General features: G+C 39.9%; 1 protein-coding gene across 4 annotated transcripts in view; it reads left to right on the top strand.

Annotated features, from left to right (window-relative positions):
• The window catches only part of iqsec3a (IQ motif and Sec7 domain ArfGEF 3a), a 102,055-nt gene that overhangs the window by 76,180 nt on the left and 2,369 nt on the right, over positions 1–23,506 (top strand). For 3 of the 4 annotated variants that reach the window (XM_069164780.1, XM_069164783.1, XM_069164781.1), the window contains 8 exons: positions 431–553; positions 4,577–4,743; positions 8,599–8,738; positions 13,632–13,757; positions 15,062–15,161; positions 15,656–15,814; positions 17,991–18,083; positions 19,905–19,948. In XM_069164780.1, coding sequence (XP_069020881.1) covers positions 431–553; positions 4,577–4,743; positions 8,599–8,738; positions 13,632–13,757; positions 15,062–15,161; positions 15,656–15,814; positions 17,991–18,083; positions 19,905–19,948 — 952 coding nt within the window. The other variant, XM_069164782.1, reaches the window with a different exon arrangement.

Genomic DNA, 23,506 nt, shown 5'->3' with positions numbered 1-23,506 from the left:
TCATTGGACAGGATATTTTGCTTTTTTAATTAAAATCATTAAGCTGGGGTTGTCAGATAATAGGAGGATTTTCTGCTCTGAGGCATTGTGTGTGTGTGTGTGTGTGTGTGTGTGTGTGTGTGTGTGTGTGTCTTGTCAGCTATGGCCCGGAGAAGATAGCTGGGCCCAGTCTTATCCCTGGTGTCTGTGCGTGGCTAATACCTGCAGTAAGCAGAGTGGTGCTGTGACTAGGAAGCAGATGAGCGAGACTTCTGCATCTCTTATCTCGGGTGTCCATCCACAGGTTCATCCAAACCACCACTGAGGGGGCAACCACTGCTATCATACCGATCTGCTGCTATGACCTTTGCTATACATTTTTATATTTTTTCCTCCCCTCTTGTGTCTTGTGTCTTCCTTATCTCACCCCTCTCTCCTCTCTGCTCCACAGCTGTGTGGTGGATGAGATGGACTTCTCAGGCATGGAGCTGGACGAAGCACTGAGGAAGTTTCAGGCCCACATACGTGTCCAGGGAGAAGCTCAGAAGGTGGAACGTCTTATCGAGGCCTTCAGGTACTTCAAACCAGACTCTCATAGAAGCTACTGCTTTATATATATATATATCTTGCAGTATTTTCCTACGTATTTGATGGAACGTACATTGTTTCATGTCTCGTCAATCATTTTGGCATGGCAGATGGATCTAAATCCTACAATACCCATGAGTGTTGGCTGCCACTGGAATGGAAAACAGGCGTAAATCCTAAACCATTTTCCAACATACTCATGTAGCTAAATTAGCTAGTTACTAGATATTACGGTAGACAAAATTGAGGGTCAATAGTAATGTGCTGATATCAAGGAAGATTTTGAGTTAAATTTGCAAAAATTTGCCACAGTCATCATTTTAAACTGCACATTATGCCAGGTGAGAGTGAAAAGCTCAATGAATGATCAGTGATTACTGAAAAGACATGCAAGAGAGAGCGGGATGATGTGTGTGACTAATGTATTAATACTCAGAAATATTTTTGTGCAAATAGAACATGCAAAAAAAGGAGCTGGATATGAATATTTATCATCTTGTAGGTTATGCAAAATAACCCTCATTTGGTTTCATTTGTTTTGCACTGTAACTCTGGGCGTGTTGGTTTTGGAGTGGGTGTAAAAAAAAAAAAAAAAAGGAAAATCAAATTCTGTCACTCAAGAATTACCTCAAGGCCAAACTTGTCTTGCAGTGCTTTGAGATGCAATTCACAGGTTTTTTTGATCATGAAATATGCCAGCATCAAGTGTCATGCTGAGGTACAGATGTGAATTTGTGATTTTTTTTTTATTCGTGAGATGAGTTCAAGTTTCTTTTTTTTCCTTTTTCTTTCCTGCAGCACTGCTGTGCCAAACAAATATGAAAAGAGAGAACACGAAAACATGCCAGTATAACACAATTTAATCAGATAACGTCGACATTCATGTACACAAAAAACACATGCACACAACATTTTTTAGGACAACTGAAGAAGTCTTTAACTGGGACCATGAATCTGTTTCAGCACATTTTAGTCTTTCTTTTCTTCGTGGCTACAATGAAAGCGTTAACAATCCAGCCTCCATCGCCAGGCAGGGTGTAATTTCTGGCCACAATTTGCAACATTGTGACAATTTGCGGTGCAGCTGTGGCACTGTGTGTTAATGCTAACTGTTTGTCGTATAACCCCCCCCCCCCCCCCCCGGAGTAACAACCACCTGTCACCGTTGTCAAGGTGCCCAATGAGAAGAAACATGAATGCATTGTCACAGTTAGTGGGCAGAGAGGTTGGCTCTGGTAATGTTTGGACATCGGGCTGGCTCTGCATGTTATCAGGAGCAGGAGAGGAGGAGGATGGGGGGGAGGGGAGAGAGGAGACACGAACTGGGAAAGGAAGGGAGGAAGGGAAGAAAAAGGAAAGAGGGAGGATGGTTTATAAATAACCAGCGTTGCATAACTGCCACTGCCTCCCTGTGCCTGCCTCCCCTCCTCCTGGGCTTTGAAATGCCTCCAAACACACACACACACACACACACACACACACACACATAGAGAGAGACAGAAATCTCCAAAGTAAGAGATGGGGATTTGAAGCAGCAGTGAAAAAGAGCAGGGGGGGAAGTGAAAAGCAGCCAGCAGCCTCGGTATCTGCTGCGTCAGTGTACTAATGAATGAGCAAATATGAACCAGCTCCCGTTGCTGCAGATGTATTCAGTTTATATTTTCAATTCTGCCTCACAGTATAGTATATCTTTATTTACTCATTCCACATTTGCTGTATTTTCTGTCTGCCCCCATATTATTATAGCCATATAGTCATAGATGAGGATCAAGCTTGTATAATTTTGTGCTAAAATCTGCCCGTAAAGCACATAATGACTGGTGGATTACACCATCTTTAGTGATCTGTAAGAGGAGCAAAATTGGTTTGGGAAAACAGTAGCAAATGCCAAATTTGAAGTCTGACAAATCCACTCAGTGAGAAGCATCATGTGCCATTTTACCCTGTCATTTTTGTTCTGTGGTTAGTTGTTTTTTCCATGGCTCTCTGTGCAAGAGTAAGAGCATATTCATAAAGCAGCACAAATGTAGGTTTTTCACTGCATGGGGCAACATTAGGATTCACAGACAAGGGTGTAATTATTGGTTGCTGTCGAGTCACCGTTTTCACACATTGAGATGTGAAAGTGATCTGTGATTATCACGCCAAAACAAATACGGGATGAGGGACACAAAAGAAGATTTAATTCAAGGTACACAAATATGTATACATATACACACACGTGCACAAACATAAGCTTTGTGTGGGCATTTATACATAGTCTTGGGTTTGAGCCATGTCAAAAGCTCATTAAAACTTGGGTGAGAAGGTATGAACCTATGCATACTAATAGGTGTGTCTTCATTCAATCCCACAGACATACTCCAATCACGCAGCCCAGTGGGTTTGCTAAACAGTGCTACAGCCTCATGATGACTGATTAAAGTTATGATTACAGTATACTCTTCAATACAAAGCCTACAAGGTCCACACACACCTTCACATTTTCCTGCATGTTACCTTGTACAGTATATGGCTTCTTTGATTGCACATACACAGGAGGACTTGTGTTCTATATTTCGTCCCCATAACCATAAAGTATCCATGCACCTCACAACACAGTATAAATCATGTATCCCTCCCATCTAGGCATTTCGCTCTTAAACACACACAAACATACACACATATGTTAACACCTTAAGTAGGTGTCTACCAATCTGCCAGGTTCATGGCCTCCATAACCTCACAACGCAGCTGCTTTTTCATTCCACACTTCTTATATTTAGAGCTTTTTTTGGAAACTGCATCAAACTGAGCCTGGCCTCTGTCACATTTGTTTGCAGGAAAGGTGCAGAGGTAAGGGATTTCATATTTCAAAATTCATATTTCTTCACACTGGCACAATGACAGCTTGCATAAATCCAGCAACCAAGCCCATGAATGTAAGGTCTATAGGTGGACTTTTTCCAGCATTTGGGTAATGTGTGCAAATAAATACTATAAAAGGATGGAACCTCTGAGATTGGATGAATGAATGACTGAATGAAACCTTTATTGCCCCTTGGGGAATTTGATTTGCACAAAAAAAAAAAAACAAGGATCATAATAACTTCATAAAAACCATGATTTGGGAGCTCAATAAAGGACATAAGGTGCAAGTTGAAGAAAGTGCCAATCTGATCAGAGCTTGTGAAGCAGTGAATCAACTATGATTTAGCCAGTTTAAATCATGGTGCACTGAATTGTAATGTAAATGATACTGCACCACTGGTTCCCAATGTATCTTACCACTCAGTTTAAGAGCCCTGTGTAGTTTCTTCTCATTTTGTACAGACAATGCTCTCACTACCAACACTGAATACAAAAGGTCAATATACTCTGGATGAAGGTCAGAGTCAGGATAGATCTGTCTACATTCAAACTTCAGAGTTTCATTCAATCCAATGTGATAAACGTGTTTTCACACAGGCAGTGTTTCAGCAGAACACGTGCAACCTCACCTACTCTGGAGTTCATCGCTGCTGAGGGGAAGCGAACAGCTTCGAGCTAAATTAAAGCCATAACTCTCATTTCAGTGTGAAGTTCTCATGCTCAGCTTGTGGCGTGATTTTATAAGCATGTAGCGTGTCCAAAGATGCCTTTAGGTTCTGAGGATAACCCATTCTCCTTCTTTTCATGTGTTACTCCATCTGTCTTTCGTCCTGTCCTCTATATTTTTCTCTCCGCATACTTTTCATCCCCTATAGCCAGCATCACCTTTTTTTTTTTTTTTTTTTTTTTTTTACATCTTATCTTCCTCCTTCTCCCTATCTGTCATTCCTACATGTATGTATCCTTTGTCATGACCCACTTTTATTACCACACTCATTCATCTCTGTCCTCACCACCGTCTTTACCCTCCACCTTTATTCTCTTGTCTCTTACACCATCTCTTATTTAATTTTTTTTTTTTTATATTTTTGTATTGTTCTCCTCCCTGCTTTCCTCTGATTTTCACTGTTTTCTGTCCCAACTTGATTAATACCCACAGCCAGCGCTACTGCATGTGTAACCCCGACGTGGTGCAGCAGTTTCACAATCCAGACACCATCTTCATCCTGGCCTTCGCCATCATCCTGCTCAACACCGACATGTACAGCCCCAACATCAAACCCGACAGAAAGATGATGTTGGAGGACTTCATACGCAACCTACGAGGTAAGTCACACAGCACTGTGGTTGCCTTCATGGGAAGAGGCACATTAAAGGAGTAAAAATGACTTTAATTAGTCGACGTAATCGGCTCATGCAGGTAGATGTGGGTTTTGGGTGCGTATATGCGTCACCAGAGAAGAGTCAAGGTGTTTTTTGAGCTGGATGCTTTACACTGTGGGCTAGTTTAGGAGCTAATAAGGCCAATATCATACACTCAAAATGTTGACTCAGAAAGCCTTCTTCGCACTGAAGTTCCTTTAAGCATAAAACTAAATCCCTTCAGCTCTAAGGGTGCTGTTATGTGTCCGACCCTGACATCGCTACCTCAATGGCAGGTACAAGGAAAAAGAATAGCCCCTATTAATCTTAGGACAGGTGAGAACAATCACTCACAGAAGATAGAACAGGAAGAGTTTGTTTGTATATATGCACACATAACATTTTTTATATTTTCTGAACAAATCAAAGAAATGTGCAGTGCAGTATATAGTATGGCTTAACTTGTTTGCTTGACATCAATCACCTTGTTTGGTTCATACACTAAATATGAAAATACACATAGACTGCAGGTCTGAAAAGTGAAGCCAGTGTGGACGTGCCTCAAAGTGCAATACCACTAAGGGCCACCAGGGGCTGGCTCCAATATATTATCATTCAAAAAGCATAATGTTTTCTATGAAATACAAAAAATATTATTATTTTTTCACACGTCGTTATGGTGCCATTCGATAAATTCACTCCTTCTGATCAGTATTCTGGTGGTTCTTCTGAAAATAATTACATAATAAATTAGATATTAAGCCTCAAAGAGAGGCATATTTTGTGGCGTGCCTGATTTGATTGAAATGCCTGCCTGTGCATTCAGGTGGGGGGACATTGTGTCCTCAGGTTCTCAATCAGATTCACGCCTATGCTCCTCCCCAGTTCGTCCAAATACGTTTCTGGCTTTACAAAACAAGATGGCAACAGCCAAAATCCCAGACTCAATGCTTTAAAACAACAGTTTACATACCAATGGGGGACTTCACTATGGGTTACCATTTGGTTAGACCTCATGTACAAGTGACAAATAAACTTATTTTAAGATTTGGGAGGGATAATGTTTTGTATAAAAACAGATCTAAAACGAGATAGATAGATAGATACTTTATTAATCCCACAAGGGGAAAACATTTTTACAACAGGGATCTCTGATGTCCTAAACATTGTCAACTGAATGTATAAATTTTTCTCAAAAAATAAAATACATTGCCACAAGGAGGAAGAAAATTGAGGACACAAGAAACATACCATAATTATATTTTATACCACACACACAAATGGCAAAAATCACTCACTAAATGATATATAGGACTGTCAAAAGGTGGTATTTCAGTCAGCGAAATGTTTTGTGACTATTTTTCAATAGTTTGTATTTTAACTTATGCCAAAGTAAATCCTCTCCCTTCCCAATAACTCTTGTTGTGGACATCTGTTGTGGAGCAAGGCAGCAGATCCCCAGATGAATCAGTGGGATGGGGTGTCCAACAGTTGTTTGGATCTGCACTCAAACCTGCCTGCGTAAATTTTGGGGCTATAGATAAGGTTATATTTCTCTCCCTGCCCGCTTCGCTTTTCACATTCACTCACAGCGACACAGACAGAAAGCACCTGTAAATCGTGTATCCACTATGCAGACATCTGCTCATTTGCCGAGCGTTGTGAAAGAGACGGGAGCATCGCAGTTTTTACTCTCCCTCTGTGTAATCAATCAGGGACTGCTGGGGTCGATGCAGAGCAACTTTAATAGATTCATCCAGACTGTTCCTCACAATTAAATTAAGTTGGAAAATCAATTTCAGCATCTTATGCAAATTAAAATATGCCACTCTCTCTTGGCCTCTCTATTTGTCTTCTGCTCAGTTTTTTTCTCTTTCTATCTCGTCTCTTATTTTGTTTTGTGTCAGTCCGAATATTCTGCTGTCTGTTTATTCATCTGTCTTTCCTTGTTTGTATTCTGTTTCTCTTTTCTCCTCACTTGTGTCTGTCCCACACACTGGCGAAGCAATAGTTCATTCAACTAATTGGCTAAGGTTAAATGCAATTATGCACCAGAAACCAACAGTAATGAAGAACTATAGAACATATATTATCTCAATTAAAACAGACTGTCAGTGTCAAAGCTATTCTACAATGGGGCAACAGAATATAAACTAGCTTCTGTCACAAATTAATCCAGTATTCACTGTACTGTCTTAGTTTGATTTTTTTGTCTGTTTGAGAGGATGGTCCCAGATTTGCAGAGCAATTTCTAATTGGGTTGGCGTTCATCAATAGACCTTGTGACAAGCCAGTTTTACATTTGGAGATGATGAAAACAAGAGAGTTGATGCACGGCTCAAGTTACAGAGAAAGCGGTGAAACAACACTTAAGAGTCTGCAACCATGCAAGAGGTTCTCTGAGGCAGTGTTTGGATACAGCAATGCTTTGAGCTAATGTCAGTTTGTTGACATGCCCACAATGACAATTGTAACACATGGTGATATTAGGTATGGTGTGAAGGTAAAATTCTGACATCCTAGTTTAGTGCTTTAGCAGGCTAACAATTGCTAATTAGTACCAAACAGGATGCAAACCTAACCATTTTTAGTCTTTGGTGTTCCCTTATCTGCTAATGTAGTGCCCCATCAGTCTCACTTACTGTGACCAAAGTTATTACAGTTCCATACTGAAGAAACCTCTTTGATGAGAGGTGAAACATCTTGAAGAAACTCAAACAAGATCAGTTGCCTTTGGTTAACACTCAGATTGAACATGATGTGGATGACTGCAAATTGTCACTGACAGAAGTCAATAGGATTCATCTTCTGTTAACAATGATGTTTGTCCTAAATTCCATGCCAATCCATCAAATAGTTGTAAAGATACTGATAGACTGAACCTATGTGGTGGAACATTTAACATTGTCATGCATAGAGCCATGCTGCTGGCATGGCTGAAAGAAAGCAGTGAAGTCCTGAGGACTCAAACTAGTAGAAAAAGAGAGGGAAAAAATGACAATCAGCAAAAAAACATGCTACTTATTAATCTGACACTTAACACACATTTCCCTCCGGTCATCTCCTCCTCTCCCTCTGAGTCCTTAATGTGCAGTGATGTCTCAGTGGTGTCCCAGAGTGCCTCACTGACACCACCATCGCTTGTGGCGCGGCTTCATTTTCCCCAAACACACCCTGCCCCAATGAAAACTCAATGTTCCACACATTAGTACACACACAGTACAGCTGTGTCGATATAATGGGGAGCATCTGGAGGGCAACCTTTCAGCCTAATGGCATGCAACTTTACCTGCATCAAAATGCCAACAGCCTTGAAATGCACCATGTTCCAGACAGAAAATCTTCCAAGAGTGAGGCAGGATCTTATAACCTTTCACTTGCCAATTAACCTCCTATCACATTTCAGTCATTACATAATGGACAGCAGAAGACAGAATGTCAAAGAAGGACAGATGAAGAGACTGAGAGGAGCTCTCTGCTGCTCACAATATAGTTTGTTTTGTTTTTTTCGCAGTCTTTGCACTATTTGCATATCAAATAAAGTAGCAAAATGTATGTTGTTCTGTATGTATACAGCTCTCTGCAGTAGAGTATAACGTATTGGAATTTTTTTGGTATATGCATATTTGTGTGTGTCTCCTCCTGTGGTACAGACACACCCCCAGCTCTATTTAGGCCAATGCTGACACACTTTGATTCCTCTACCAACAATAAAGCAGCTGTCACTCCATATTGCTCCAAATGAACAGAGCACATTTAAAGCAAATCACTGCATATTGTGTGTTTACTTGAGAGTAATCAGCCTTTCTGCTGTATTAGGTGTGGATGACGGAGCAGACATCCCCAGAGACATGGTGGTGGGAATATACGAAAGAATACAACTGAGAGAGTTGCGCTCCAACGAAGACCACGTCACCTACGTCTCCAAGGTGGAGCAGTCCATCGTAGGCATGAAAACAGTAAGGACACGCGATTAAATATCCTTATAAAGATACTGTCCCCTCATTTTGTATTGTTTGAAGAATGGCTATGATTACGCAGACATACACTTGTAATCTCCATGCCGAGTCACTCACTAATTATTCAAGCCCTTATCACTATCACCTAGTGTTAGCGGAGCACATTTATTAACCATTAAATGTCTCATCAGCAGCTCAATCATTACCTCAGGTCATTACTCCAGCGAGATACATCATTAACTACTGCCATCATTAGAATCCTTTTTTAACAGTTTATGGTTAGAAGACTTCAATGCATCTCCAAAGCACATGACACCCAACACTGGATTTTCTTTAGTTAGAAGTCAACTTCAGAGATGAAAACGCTCACATACTAACTTCTAACTATTGTGGGAATATGTCTGCCAGTTTTTATGTTTCAGACTAAACGAGTCTCAGACAGACACAGAGGCAGAAGTATTTAGCTTTATAATTGACTGATTACACTAATTCATGTGGGAATGTGCCCTCTGTGCCCACTCATAACACTGAAAGGCTGTTTGAATCTTATCAGGACACGAAGGCCTCTGAGCCCTTTATTTATAAAATATTGATAAAAATGGTTTGTTTTTTCACAGAAACTCTCAGCTATTCAGCGTTGCAAAACATATTGCATTGAAATACAAGAGCCAATTTGAAACATTGCTTAAAAATTAATTCAAACAAATATTTATTGTGGGTTGAGATCTTCGGTAATGCTCATAGTATGGGTCTAATATATGGCAATGTTGGTCAATTTGATCAGCCCATTCTTGTTGTTCAGACCGAAATATTTCAGCAAATATTGGACTGATTGACATGCAATTTAGCACAGACATTTAAGGTCCCTGGAAGCGGTTACGTCAGCTACTGTACAGTGAAAATAGCAAAAATACCAACAACCATCAGCCTCAGCAGCACATTATATTTGTATAGGCAAATGCTAGCATGAATTAATTAATTAAACTAAGATATGTAGGGGAGACCAGGGCTTGCTGTCACATGGGTAAGTTGTTACATTGCTTTTACTTCCAACACTAGAGGGTGCTACTGAAAAATTAAATATAGGTTTTGTGCATTTACTTATTCTGATGCAATTTCCTGTCTGGGAGCGGTCAGCGATGCTGTGAACTGAAGTTAGCAGAAATTAACAGTCTTTCACACCCCTGAGTAAAAACATGTCACCCTTTCCCAGTGATGCCAGTGCCAACCACCAACCAACTCAGATAAAGAGTGTTCCCCAGGCGAGACAACCTGTGTGCCAGAACTGCATTTCTGACCTTGAGTCTGAGTCAGACATGGTTCTGTTCAAAGGTTGTTTGAGATGATTCTCCAGCTGTTTTAGTTCAGACTTTCTCTTATTAAAAAATAAATCTTGAAATTGTATTTGTCAGGTTTATTTCTTTCGATATCCAGTGTGACAAATTATCCACTGATGGGGCAAATTGACAAACATGCACATCAGCCTTTTGACTGCCTATAACTCTGTTCTGAAGTACGATCTTAAACTATGTTGAATACAGAAAATATGCCAGAGACTTTCTTCTTTCATGTATAACTATATGATTTATGGATCCCAAGATATATAAGAGAGAGTGAAAAGTCTGACAACTAGCCCCGGTCTCACCTACAACCCATAGCCTTCAGCCTCACAGATTATTGTAAACTCTACTCATGTTCTCAAGGACATCAGCTGAAATGTGGAAGGTGACAACATTGTAAATGGTTAACAAGATGCTCCCAAATTAGAAAAAAAAGAAAAGATAATACTTTATGATGACGAAGGGTATGTGCAGAATGTTTTCTGAGAAAGCGGAGATCCTCAATATGTGCAGCAAGATGTTCTATCAGTCCGTACTTCACCGTAGTCTGCTGGAGAAGCAGCTTTGAGGCTGGCAACACCAACAGACTTGGAGGGCTCTGAACAGACCGTTATCCTTTATGGGTGATCCTGACCACCCTCTCTACCACCTACTGGACAGACAGCCGATCACTCTCTCTAACACGCTAGTTCAGCTTCACTGTCACAAGGACAGGCACAGGAAACCTTTCCTGCCCAAAGCAATAAGTCTCCACAACACCTCACCTCTGTCTAAAAGTGAACTCCCCGCTTTATAGTTCTGTCTGTTTTGCTCCACGGTAACTGTGGTCATGGTGAATTTAAACATCTTTATGCTCCCACATTCCGCCACATGTATTCTACAGATATAGATTTTTACCATATAAAACGCGTAAACATTTTGATTAGTTTTAAAATCTCAGTTACATCCTGTTAACTTTCCAAATGACATTGAAACTCTGACATTGAAAGGATTGCTGTTTCTTTCCTCTTTTTTTTTTTTTTAGGGGGGGGGGCTTATGCCTTTAAGTGTCTCCCAGTGATAGATGAGTAGCCATAGGATGACAGAGGGAGTGCTGTCATGGCCAAAACAATGATGGATTGTTGTGACAGGAAGTGACTATTCCTGCCAATGAGAGCTGTCTGCCATAAAAAGAAAGAGACTTAGATAAAGTTTCTTCATTCGAAATAATATCCCAGAAGGTGACTAAGTCCCTGTATTGTGGGAAATAAACGTATTATCTGCTACGCTAAGAAAAAGGAGATTAATTTTCTTATAACCTGTAAATATTTGATGACTTGATGAAAGCTACATCCCAGCATGACTGTGATGAAGTAGCTTTGTATTCTGATGTTTTTCTTGTTTAACACTGTGAAAAGATTTCCTTAGATATATTATTTGGATAACATTTGTGAAATCAGTGTTTTCCTAAGTCACATAATTTAATTATTGAATATGTGTCTTAATGAATATGTTGGTAAACTCCAGTCCTTAATAATCCTGTCAGGACTTTTTTTTTCTTTTTTGATCAAACACGAGGCCTTTCAGGCTAATGGTGTCTTTACATGTTTCTGACATTAGTGTAATGAGAAAGCCGGCTGGCTGTGGCAGGCACGGCCTGTACTCCCTGCAGTGATGACACGAGGGAGCGGGAGAGAAAGAGATGGGGTCTACAGTATGTGTGCAACTTAATGCATTGCAAATCCTGCACTCGAAACCAAGGGAAGAAAAATTGGAAATACACGTAGAGAAAACTGAACAGAGGCTGTGTATATTTGCATTTTACCCTGAAGAGGGATCATTTCCACATCTACCGAATGTCATTCTGCTGCTGTTGGGGATTTCTGCAGTGATCGAACACAGAGAGCAGGACGAGACAAGGCAGAGACAAGAGTGTGAAGGAGTGAGAACATGATTAGATCACTCTCCGAAGGCATGAGCCATTTTTGCAGTGTAATCTGCTTAAACTTGGGAAAAGCACTTAAGTCCAAGAGGAGAAGCCAGGCCTCCAGGGACATCTTTACATTAGACCCTGCCCGTGCAGTGCATTACTGCCACCACCTTTGCTAATCCGCATTGGTCTTGTGTAGGAGCCAGTGACTAAACAGCAATCAGCATACTGCAAATAATATAACACGATTTGGCTACAATACACTAAGGTTTTGTATGAGTGACCCTTGGTAGAACATCCCTTTTAGAGGAGCGCTACAGTTATCAAAAGCAAGCCTCGCTGTTGAATCTAAAAGTCTGCAATGGAGCTCAACCGCTACTGCTTTTGGATATACCGATATTGGGTTTATTGGGAAGTAAAAAATAATAATTCCAATGTCGATATACCAGCTGATATTTTTCATTTATTCAGCATTTACAGTATATATAAACACATTTATTCCACCATCCATTATCTATACCCACTTTATCCTGAACAGGGTCACGGGGCTGCTGGAGCCCATCCCAGCTTACTTTGGGCAAAGGCAGGGGTACACCCTGGACAGGTCGCCAGTCTATCACAGAGCCAACACATAGAGACGGACAGAAACAAAGACCATTCACGCTCTCATTCACACCTGTGGGCAATTTTCAGAATTACCAATTAACCTGTGATGCATGTCATGCAGGAGTACCCATGGAGAACCCACATAGGCACAGGGAGAACATGCAAACTCCACACAGAAAGGCTCCTGGCCGAGGTTCGAACCCAGAGCCTTCTTTCTGTAAGGTGACAGTGCTAACCACTGTATCACTGTGCCGCCCCACATTTATTCAATGATCCCCAAAATATGGTTAAACACTTCTGACACTTCTGACAAACTGTACAATATCTTTCCTCCATTACAAAAAAACACTTACTTCAAGCATCTACGTCTGAAAAAAAAGGTGCATATCGACCAAAATATACGCTGATATCAGTATTTCTGTGATATCGGCTTATAAAATCCGCCAGCTGATGTATTGGTCAGACTCTGCCACGCAATACTTAATATTAAGAAAACCTTAAATCCTTCCTTGGTAATTGATTTTATGTCCAATTTTAAATAAAAATGGTTTTGTATTGTAATTGCTGCAAATACAGTGACAACTTGCTCTCATACGTTAAGTATCTGTCTTACTAAAGACTAAATGTCTTAGTTGACATTTTACTTGTTCTGTATTGTACAAGTGAACCAAAAATTTCACAGACACTGTGGAGTACCTGCATATCTGTGCTCTCATCACCGGGGGTTCATAATATTTGTCAAAACCTTGGAAAAACGGAATCTCAGCACTCACTTCTTCTAATCTTTTGCTCTAATTAACATTTCAAAGATCTCTTTTAGGGCTTTTAGGTCAGTATTCATGTCACTAATTTGTGTCAGCATACTGTGTTTTATGGATTTGTTTTTGTTTTTTTAAGGTCTCCCACTCAACCCTTTTCCTCTCGTTTTTGTGGGGGAAAGTCTCTTTCACAAAATAATTTTTAAAGTTTTTCATGAGTCAATCATTCTGAATGATACAATATCAAATTTTTCCTGGATGCATGTTTCTTTATCTTCAGGTTCTATCTGTCCCTCATAGAAGACTAGTGTGCTGTAGTCGACTTTTTGAGGTGACGGATGTCAACAAGGCCCAAAAGCAGGCAGCACACCAGAGAGAAGTCTTCCTTTTCAATGATCTCATTGTGGTAAGTATTTTAAAAACCTTTTATTTAATTGAGAATCACAATGAGACATTCAGTGAAACAATTTATACCGACTTTTTTTTTTTTTTTTTTTTTTTTTTTTTTTCATGTTTGCAGTATCCAACTACCTTCACATGGTGGTTTCTGCTGCAAGCTTTAAAGCTGCTTACTTTGTTGTGACAGCTGCAATGCACCATCACCTACTTTGACTGTGAGCCATTTCTCAAGGCTCCCCCTTCTTTTATGTTGTTTCAGACCTCTCCAGCCATTTCTTTTAATAATAGATAGAAGCAAACACAGTGTTGCAGTGCAGCAATAAGCAGAGATCTGTCCTCTACAGAGCAGCTTTAAAGGCTCGGGAGAAAGTTGTGGTTCACTTGAGCCACACAGATGCCACAAGTTGTTCATTTGATTTTATGTAGTTTATATTGGAGGGTTATCAAAGGTTTAAAGATGGACATAATTAATGTGCTCATTAGGGGCCACACAGGGGTCATCAATCCAAATTATTTAACTACTCTCATAATTATGTCAAATGTTAAATTCAGTCCAGCAACAGACAGCAAAGGAGAAAAAAAAGGCTGTGCAGCTATATCCTTCCTCGTTATTCTGCCGCAGCACAAAAGTAATTGGTATCTGCAGGACAGGATGTTAAACGAATGATTTTGAAGCAGGGGGAAAAATAAGTTATCGCCCAACATCACAGTGAAATCCTGTTCATTTGGCACTAAAAGTTTAGCGATGCAATACATTCTGGTGAGACATTTTCTCGTGACAGCTTTGAAAGAGGGCTTTCAAAATTGTCTTTGATTCTGTCATGGATTTTTCAAAGTGATGGAGACTTTTCTTTGATTTTGGCCCCTGTTCTATCATGTCAAGAGGTGTTTAAAGTGCCAATGTGATGTATTGGTTTAATACGCCTTGCCCGCTAAATTATGCCCCACAGTAGCACTGCGAAACAGATTCACCTCATCTTTCTTTATCTGGAAGGTCATTCAGTGAAAATGCTGCAAAACATCTTCAATACATCCTGATAAGAACTTGCCAATGTGTTTTTAATATGAATTAGAGGATTGGTGCACAATCAGAAATATTAATATTGACTATTGGCTTTTTGAATGTATTTTAAATTGATTGTTTTTCCTTCTTGAACTTTCTCTGATGTTTTTCTGCAATATGGAAATTTCAGCAACAGTCAACAGCATTTCTGAAGCGTGGTGAACATGGGACTAAATTAATTTAATGGCCACTCCAGTCATTCAAAATAGTTACTGTAATGCTGTTTTTTTGTTGTTTTCTCTCTGCAGATCTTGAAGCTTTGTCCAAAGAAGAAGAGCTCTGCAGCCTACACTTTCTGCAAAGCCATGGGCCTACTTGGCATGCAGTTCCACCTCTTTGAAAATGAATGTAAGACACCCTGCTGACAGCTGGCATGAAAAAAAAACAACCAAAAAAACATCCTATGCAAGGGTGTTGCATTCACCAGAGAAAAAAAATTGCAGAACTGAATAATTATGACTTCTGTATTTCTTTATTATAACTCACTCTTTCCATGTCAATCCCATGCTTTGAATAAAGGAAACCGTCCGCCCAAATTTAAATTAATAAGGGCTGTAGGAATTATGGCTTTATACAATGGGGGAAAAAACCTTCCTTTTTGCATGACATTTTTGCAAAAAACATTTTTGGTTGATGTGCTTGTTTTTGCAAGAAAGTCTGCACAATACGAGTTTGACGTTAAAATGTTACCCTTCGACGCCACTTTATATTACTCACGCCTCCAAATAACACACCCAGTAATATCTTGAAGCAAATTTCTTGTAGCTAATCTTACAGCCAGTACAGTTTACATTTTATTTTCACTTTTGCTACAATGACTTAATATCCTCTGCTCTCCACAGACTACCCTCATGGAATCACCATCCTCTCCCCGTTTGGTTCAGACAAGAAGCAGGTACTCAACTTCTGTGCCCAAAGTGCTGAAGAGCTGCTCAAGTTTGTAGAAGACCTGAAGGAATCAATCGCGGAGGTGTCGGAAATGGAGCAGATACGCATCGAGTGTAAGTATCTTTGTGTCATGAGGGATTTTGACCCTTTAATAAGACAGTGAAAGAGTCCTTATCACTCCTTTCGTGCTCATCAATAGCGGTCCTGTTGGATCCCGCCTACGATTCTTTATTATAGCAGGCTGAGACTGTAAACTTGGTGCTACCAAATGCTATAGTGGGGGTATTCGGGGGTGTCAGATTATATGTTATCAGATGTATGACCTAAAGTAATCCCAAGTATGACCCAAAATAAACTGCATTTAATTTTCATTGATTTGTTGTTATTCTTTGGTATGATGTCAAGGTCTTCATTGTATATTTTGGTCAATTTTCTTGGGCTACATACATGTAAATTTTTGCACGTGTTGTCCATCAAGTGAAATGTTTGTGCCTGTTCCTCCCATGACAATGCACTGACAACAGATGGAGGGTCAACATCCCAATACATTCTGAACCAAATCAATAATCTCATGTCTTGGAAAGTCAGAGACTAACTTGTAGTTGGCGTACCATTTCTGTTGGTGTAAATTGACTTTTGCATTTTGTTTCCTTTGGTGCACTGTTGGCCTAACAGACTGCAGGAGGGCAGAAAATCAGAGGTGGAAATAGGAGAGTGTTCCTCTGAGCAGCCAGGCGTCTGACTTGTTTGGACTTGTGTGCATATGAAAAGTCTCCGGACAATAAGACAACCAACACTCGCACGCACTTTGACGCACACATGAAAAACCTGAACATCCAGAGCTTGGCTCCTGCCAGACTGGGCATCAAAGAGAGCATCCCTGCTGAGATTTGATGCAACTGCCTTACCCTTCACAGAGAGAGAGGGCCTGCAGCCTGGGGAGAGCGGGCAGGTAACAACATATGGAGACAGGCAGGGGTTGACAGAAGCAAGTTATTTCTCTCTGTAGAGCCGTGCACAGGATAGACAGCTACTTTGCACAAAAACACATCCGGTGTGCACATACAAATAAGACTGCATGTTGGCTGTTGAGACATTAAATTTAAAAAGACAGCAAACTTTTTCTTGGGAGCTGATTTAAAGTATGAACATTTTTAACAATGTGGAACAAGAAAGAGCTGGCACCTGCACAGGCAAACAGTACACGTCTTTTTTCCTCCAAGGGCTTTGTTTTGTTGGCACTTTTAGTAAACAGGCCCACGGCAGGCTCACTTATGCTCCGGCTTCCCCTCATTGAAATAGGAAGAAGTTTGTTTATCTGAAGGGGGATATTTTTTTCCTGTGCATCCGCTGTTTTTAATGAGGGAAATTTAGAATTTAGTTAATTCCTTATTAAGTGCCCAAATCTCTCTTTTTACCAACACGAAAACTAGAATGAACAATTTCCATGTTTGAGTACATAATATTGTACAATAATATCTCAATAATAACATTTCCTAATGTAATGGTTCTCATTAATATTCAAATAGAAATTTCCTTTTAAATAAACATCTGCTTTTCCAACCCACTCGTATGTTATTTATTTATTGGCCCCCTAATTTTTCATATATGTTGAATTGTATGCTTGACGGCTGATATTCCGTGAGACTTAAAAGTCTGTCCTCTTGGCCAGTTAACTGTAAGTGCACCAGCTGAAAACTGTCTCTATTTCTTATTAATTTGTACCAAAATAAAGAAAAAAAAACTTTTTAAGTAAAATAATTTGAAAAATGTGAAGAAAATAAAGACCAATAAAAATAAATTCTATATACTATAAACATATTTTCATCATAAATTAGTTTCATCCCCAAGTATTGTTCTTAGGAATAAAGTACAAAACAGGATATTTTCCTTTTAGTTCCTCTCCGATTTGCAAAGTACAGAACTGAAGGACACGGTATGCTGCACTCTTGATGTCTTACCTGGCAGTTTTGTGGTTTAGCATCAGAATTAGAATGCAGCGCGGTGTTGGAAACAAAACAACATTTACTCATCATGATTGGAAATGACATGCAATTACTATCAAGTGTGAAGTTTAATTAGAGAGATGGAGAGTCGTGTTCTGAGCTTGGGAGGGGAAGGCAACGAGAGCATGTACATGTGTATGTGTATGCACACACTTTTGAAAGAAAGAATTATGCCAGTTAATGCTGTCACTCTTACCCATCCCCATCTACCAGTCTATCTACTTCTTTGCTCTCAGTCTTGGTGATTATGAGGATGATCATTTTTGTTTTCTGTTCTCTGCAGGGGAGCTGGAAAAGCAGCAGGGAGCCAAGACACACTCAGTAAAGAACAACGGCACACAGCTAGAGCTGCGCGGCAAACAGGGCTCCCCATCAGGTGTGTGTGTGTGTGTGTGTGTGTGTGCGCACTGCTGCTTTTTAAAACCCACTGCAGAGACCCCAACTGCGGTAATGCTCCTGCTGTTAAAATTAAGTAGCCCTGCTGCTTTAATTATGAAAAAAGACAACATTCATATTTTTAGAAACGATGTGGTACCTGCAGCATTTTAACATTGAAAAACTCTGCATTATTTTAATGTTGTGAAATACTTGTAAATACTGTAAATGAGGGATTTCAACTTGTTAAGCCCTGCCCTTTTAGTTGCTGTTGCAAGGTCTGCAAAGGTTACCGTTTCGCACAGCAGATGCGCAGTTTGCAGAAATACCGGTGGCAGATTCACTACTCTGAATTCATTGGAATTGATTTAAACAATGGATTCCTGATTTCACAAAGAGGTGAAAGATGCTTTTAATCACAACTGTAACTAGCTGATGTAAGTTTTATCTGGCTGGAAATTTGGTCTCACTCAGCTGTTCATATTAGCATTTGCTCAGCCACTCTGAAGGGCAGACCAATCAGCAGCCAGTGTCAATGAGGAAGCTCATTTGTCCTGCCCTTCCTTCATTTTGATTAGATGGGTAGTAACAGTGAGAAGTGCAGCGTTAACATTTTTCAACTCTCTGTGACTGAAAAAAAAAACCTGCTGAATGTTCATCACTCAGCGTAGAATAAACACTCAGCACCTCGTCAATCTGCTGGAATTCATTAAAAAACGCTGTGCACAAAAAAACACTTTGGTGGACTTGAGCCCTAGGTAGTAAACTGTTCGACACTGTGCTGTCATATGGTGCATGCTGATTGGTTCAAATTAACCCAAGGTCTATGACCAGTAGGATGGAACGACTGCAAACGATTCTCTATGGAGCGTCTCCAGACCCATATATTAATGCAGTGAATTTCGGTCTGGCTACAGCAGGCTAGTTCATTGCTGGCATCTAGAAAGCAAAAAAGGTCTTGCTATCAAAACGTCTGAGATATTTCACATCTTCCATCAAGTTCAGAGCTTAAAAAAAAAAATTTAACAGCAGAGACTGGCTCTGAGAGTTCCCCATACCAAAACTGGCTTCCAGTTAAGTCATTCTTGGGTAAAAAAAAAAAAAGTGTGTGTCTGATGTTGAGATATTGTGCATATGAGATTTGTTCTCTGCTCTCCTTTTTGCAAAAGATATCTTGCCCTCAATAAATAAAGGTCAACTAACTACACACCTGATTTTGTCAAAACTACTCTGTCTAAAGCCGTTTGTACCCACTAAAAAGTTAACTCCACCAGTTGTTGACATGCAACTGAAGGAGCGATGCTGTTCTTGTAAAGCAGATTAGTGCAGTATGATCAGGGAGAAGTAAGATCAGAATGTTATTTCATTCTAACACAGTTCCTGTTTGGAGGCTTAGCCTTAGAGAACAGTGGAAAACATACTTGTCAAGCAACAGAGGTTAGGATTTATGCTTTGTTCATATTTTCCCTTACAAAAGAGGATAAGGCCCTGTTCGCTGGAGGGGAGCTTCCCAAAATCCAATAAAAAAAAAAAAAAAGGTCACTAACATTAATACATTCTGATGGTGTTTTTTTGTAAGGCCCAAAGAAATCAAAAGCTTGACAGGCCTTCCATGCCTAGTTACAGATGCTAAACTGTGATAGGGCAATCTCTGTTTGGGGGAAGGGGTTTACCATACGAGGGATTGGCTGCTGCTTGTCTTCATCTTGAATTTTCACGCTCCTAAAACATCTAATGATGCAGTTAAAGAACATTGGTCTTTAACAGACATTTTGCTGCCACCTTTGTCCCTTTTTCCTTTTATTTTTACCCCCACCTCCAGGAAACCAGGAGTTGGATGACAGAATTGGACACAATGCAGTTGAGGTAAGTGCTTAGCGATAGGTCTGTGTCCCAAACAACAGGTAAGTCCGTGCAGTAAGAGTCAGTGCAGTGCGTCGTTATCAAGGCAGGATGAGATAGGACGAAAATCCCAGGATTAGTCATATCTTTAGGACTAGAGGCGTCAAGCAAGCGTGGGTGAAGAGTGCATGAGAGGACAAGTGGTGCTGAGTGAAGTGCTGCGGGCATGTGAGGTAACCCAATCAAACCAAAAGGACTCCTTTCTCAGACAAAAATTAATGATGGTTTGGGGAAATTAATACAAGTAAGAGTCAGAACAGGTTCCCTTCACACTCAAAATGCATCAGACTCAGAGGCTTAAATATTATCTTTAAGCCTGAAAAGGAAAAGGTTGTAATAAGTTTCACAAGCTCAGGCAGACACTGTGACTCCTTTGGGGGCTTTCAAGAAAAAAAAAAAAAGGGAAAGCAGCCATTGCTAAAAGTTCCTGAGGGCATGTGTGGAAAGCCTACACTGTGTGTGTGTATGTGTGTGTGTGTGTGTGTCCACATTCAGCATGGAGACATTAATTAACTCAGCAACATGCAGGCGGATAAATTTAACGCTCATTTGACCCAAAATCGTCACCTCCCCACCCCTTGCCAGACCTCTGGGGGAAACATCTCGTGCGAACATTTCGTGCGAGCAAAGAGAGTAAGCTGAACTGCAGAGGCATTGCAATTTGCCATCCGAGAGGCATCTTATGGCCTTTCCTGTTTTTGTTTTTTTTGTGACTAAGGAGTTTAGGGCTGGAGTGAGAAGCCAAATACGCAGGGTCAACTTGATATTCAGTGGCTGTTTATTTCCACACAGCTCATTGGTAAAATGTTAGGCTGTAAATCTTTACAGAGGTGCTGGTTTGAGCAGAAGTAGTTACACATACTTCACACTGAGAGGCTTCGTTTTCACAGCCATAAATGCCTGTAGAATGATCAATTACTGCAGAGCAAGCATGCATTCACTGCTACACAAGATACATTTAAAGACCAATATGCGAGGATGTTTTTTGCAATGGAATATCGGCTCATTTTTATTCGTACAAGGACTCTCTCGACAGCCTTTGGGTGCTGATACCAGAGATCGCTGATGAACTTTAATTTGAAAGATCTTAATAGCCTCATACTGTGCAATTTGACCTGTGGTTTGATAGATCTCAGCATCTACTTATTACAAAAGCCACTGACCACACTCGTGAGAGAAAAACACCACAATATGATCCAAATTAAAAGGTTACACTTTCACTGGCTGTAGAAGCTTTAATTAAATCCAATCCAAAAAAATAAGTTTTACAATTTTCATATATAGGATTGACCCGAGGGCTTTGCCTCTTCCTATTTTTCACCCGTGTTTGCACCTCAAGTCAGTCTTCATGGTTGTCTGAGCTACCTTCAACAGCCATCTTCCCCTCTGCCAGGCAGCCTACAGTAAATGTCAGGGGCTGGTGGGGAGCCGCTAGCTGTCAAAACACATTTATCTCAGAAACCAGGAGGGTTCATGCCGAAAAATCCTGCTAATACTAGAAGCTTTTAATCTTGGAAGATTTGATAAGGGAGGTGTTGAGATTCTAATGTTACTGGCTGCCTCTGAGCAGTGGCAATAAGCTGTGATGAGGTTTTGAAACAGCTATTCAGTTGTCAGAAATTTAAAGACAGTCTGGATCATTTACACGCCCACATCACTTTTTAAAATCTTGTTTTTGTCCCTGACAGTTTTACAGTTTCAGTTTGATTGACAGTGAGCTCACAGCAGTTCAGACTTATAGGCAACAGATAGGAACAAAACCCAGGGTAAATAAGCCTAAGAGTCTATGAGCAACCCTCTGATTGGTGGAAGTTGCATCCATGATTTTGGAGTAGGAGTAAACACCCTTTTAGCCTAATCTTTATTCCCATTTTGTCAATATTTTCCTAAAATAATCCTTGGGGACAGGGCTCAGTAAAAATGAAAACACATGCACATGCTTCAACAGAAAGTTTAAGTATTTCTGTGATTGGGAGAGGAGAGGTTGGCAAGAAAAAAGAAAAAAAAAGCTAAACACACAAACATGGGGCCATCTTGACAGAGTGGAGGTTGGCAAACAAAGGTTGTTGCATCTATTAGTCCTTTTAAACCCTGCCAGCTTCTTTCCAGGTGCATCCAATCCAGCTAATGATCCACCCACTCTGACCACTAGCTTCACACAGCAGGAGGCAGTCAAAGTGGCTCGTTATAGCAAAGTGTCAACTGGACTGCCCAGTCCAAATCATATGTATTCAATATTTAATTAAAAATCACAATAAATTACTTGGAAAATTATGTCACAAAGTGTCACAGTGCAAAAAGAAACTCTGCAGCTTGCAATTATTTCATTTGAGATTAATGACCCATTTTTTCCAGAATAAATGATTAGTTGGTTTGTTGGTAACGTGAAAAAGATGCTCAGCTAAATATAATTTCTGTGTTCATTTTGAGCAAGACACTGAAAAAAAAAATTACTTTTCAGATCAGTTTTGAAAAAACTTAAGTAAATGATCACATAAATAGTTACAGTTGACTCAATGTTTGTCCCACTGTCAGTTCATATGGTATCTAAATAAAAAGAATTTTTTTTAAAAATTGCTTCATAAATTTGAAAGTTTCATTTAAATGAAAAAACTAATAATTTTAAGCTATTAAAACGGCATTATTTTACTTTGATGTCACTTTAGTCGCCAGAAAAATCTAGTGGCTATTTTCATTAATTTCAGATGTATTCCGTCCATCTGTGACCAATCTTTTCTTTCTACTTCAAAATTAAACTTTTGAAAGGCACAGGAAGGTCAGTGAAATCCTTCGTTCTTCATCTGAAGTGCTTCAGAGCTCAGTGATACTGTACTTTAAGTATATGTACTACCAACTTGTCAAGGAGAAACCGCAGTAGGCAGATTGAAAAGGAGCAAATGTTAATGGAGTTCTTTTCACACAAGAGTTACATCAGCTGCTGTTAGTGAATAGGGGGAAACACCGCTGGAAGCCCTTTCTTACCTCAGATACTTCACATTAAAAATCCATTATATTGCAGGAGAATTACTGCTGACCTTATTCACAAAGTCCCCATTCTGAAGAGTTTTGGAGGGAAATTGTATTCAGATTGATGCACTTACTGTACAGTGGATCAAATGCTGATTTTAAACCAAGCTCTTTAGTGCAGCCTTATGAACAACCTTGAAAACTTTGAAGTGCAGAGTTAGCGAGTTAGCAACATCAGAGTACATAAAAAGTAGCGAAGCATTTACTTAGCTGAAAACAAATGAACAAAACATCACATTCTTGACGTACATCTGTTTTCTGAGGACAAATATGACTGATGAGGTTAATTTATTGGAACTGTAACCTAAAAAAAATTCAGTTGTTCATATAAAACCTGGTATCACACCAAAGCGTGTAACAGACCCGCCATTCGGCAGTATGTCAATGCCAAGCAGTTAGGTTTGAAAAACACAATCACATGTAGGAAAAAAAAAATCAAAGACCTTCTACGCCGATAGGCGAGGCTAACTTTGTCTCACAAAATTCGGGGAAATT

This window comes from Embiotoca jacksoni, unplaced genomic scaffold (assembly GCF_022577435.1).
Source record: "Embiotoca jacksoni isolate LCO1_2020_lvr unplaced genomic scaffold, fEmbJac1.0.p SCAF_32, whole genome shotgun sequence".
Taxonomy (NCBI): domain Eukaryota; kingdom Metazoa; phylum Chordata; class Actinopteri; family Embiotocidae; genus Embiotoca; species Embiotoca jacksoni.
The sequence above is the reverse complement of the archived record's forward strand: the minus strand, read 5'-3'. Positions and strand labels throughout refer to the sequence as shown.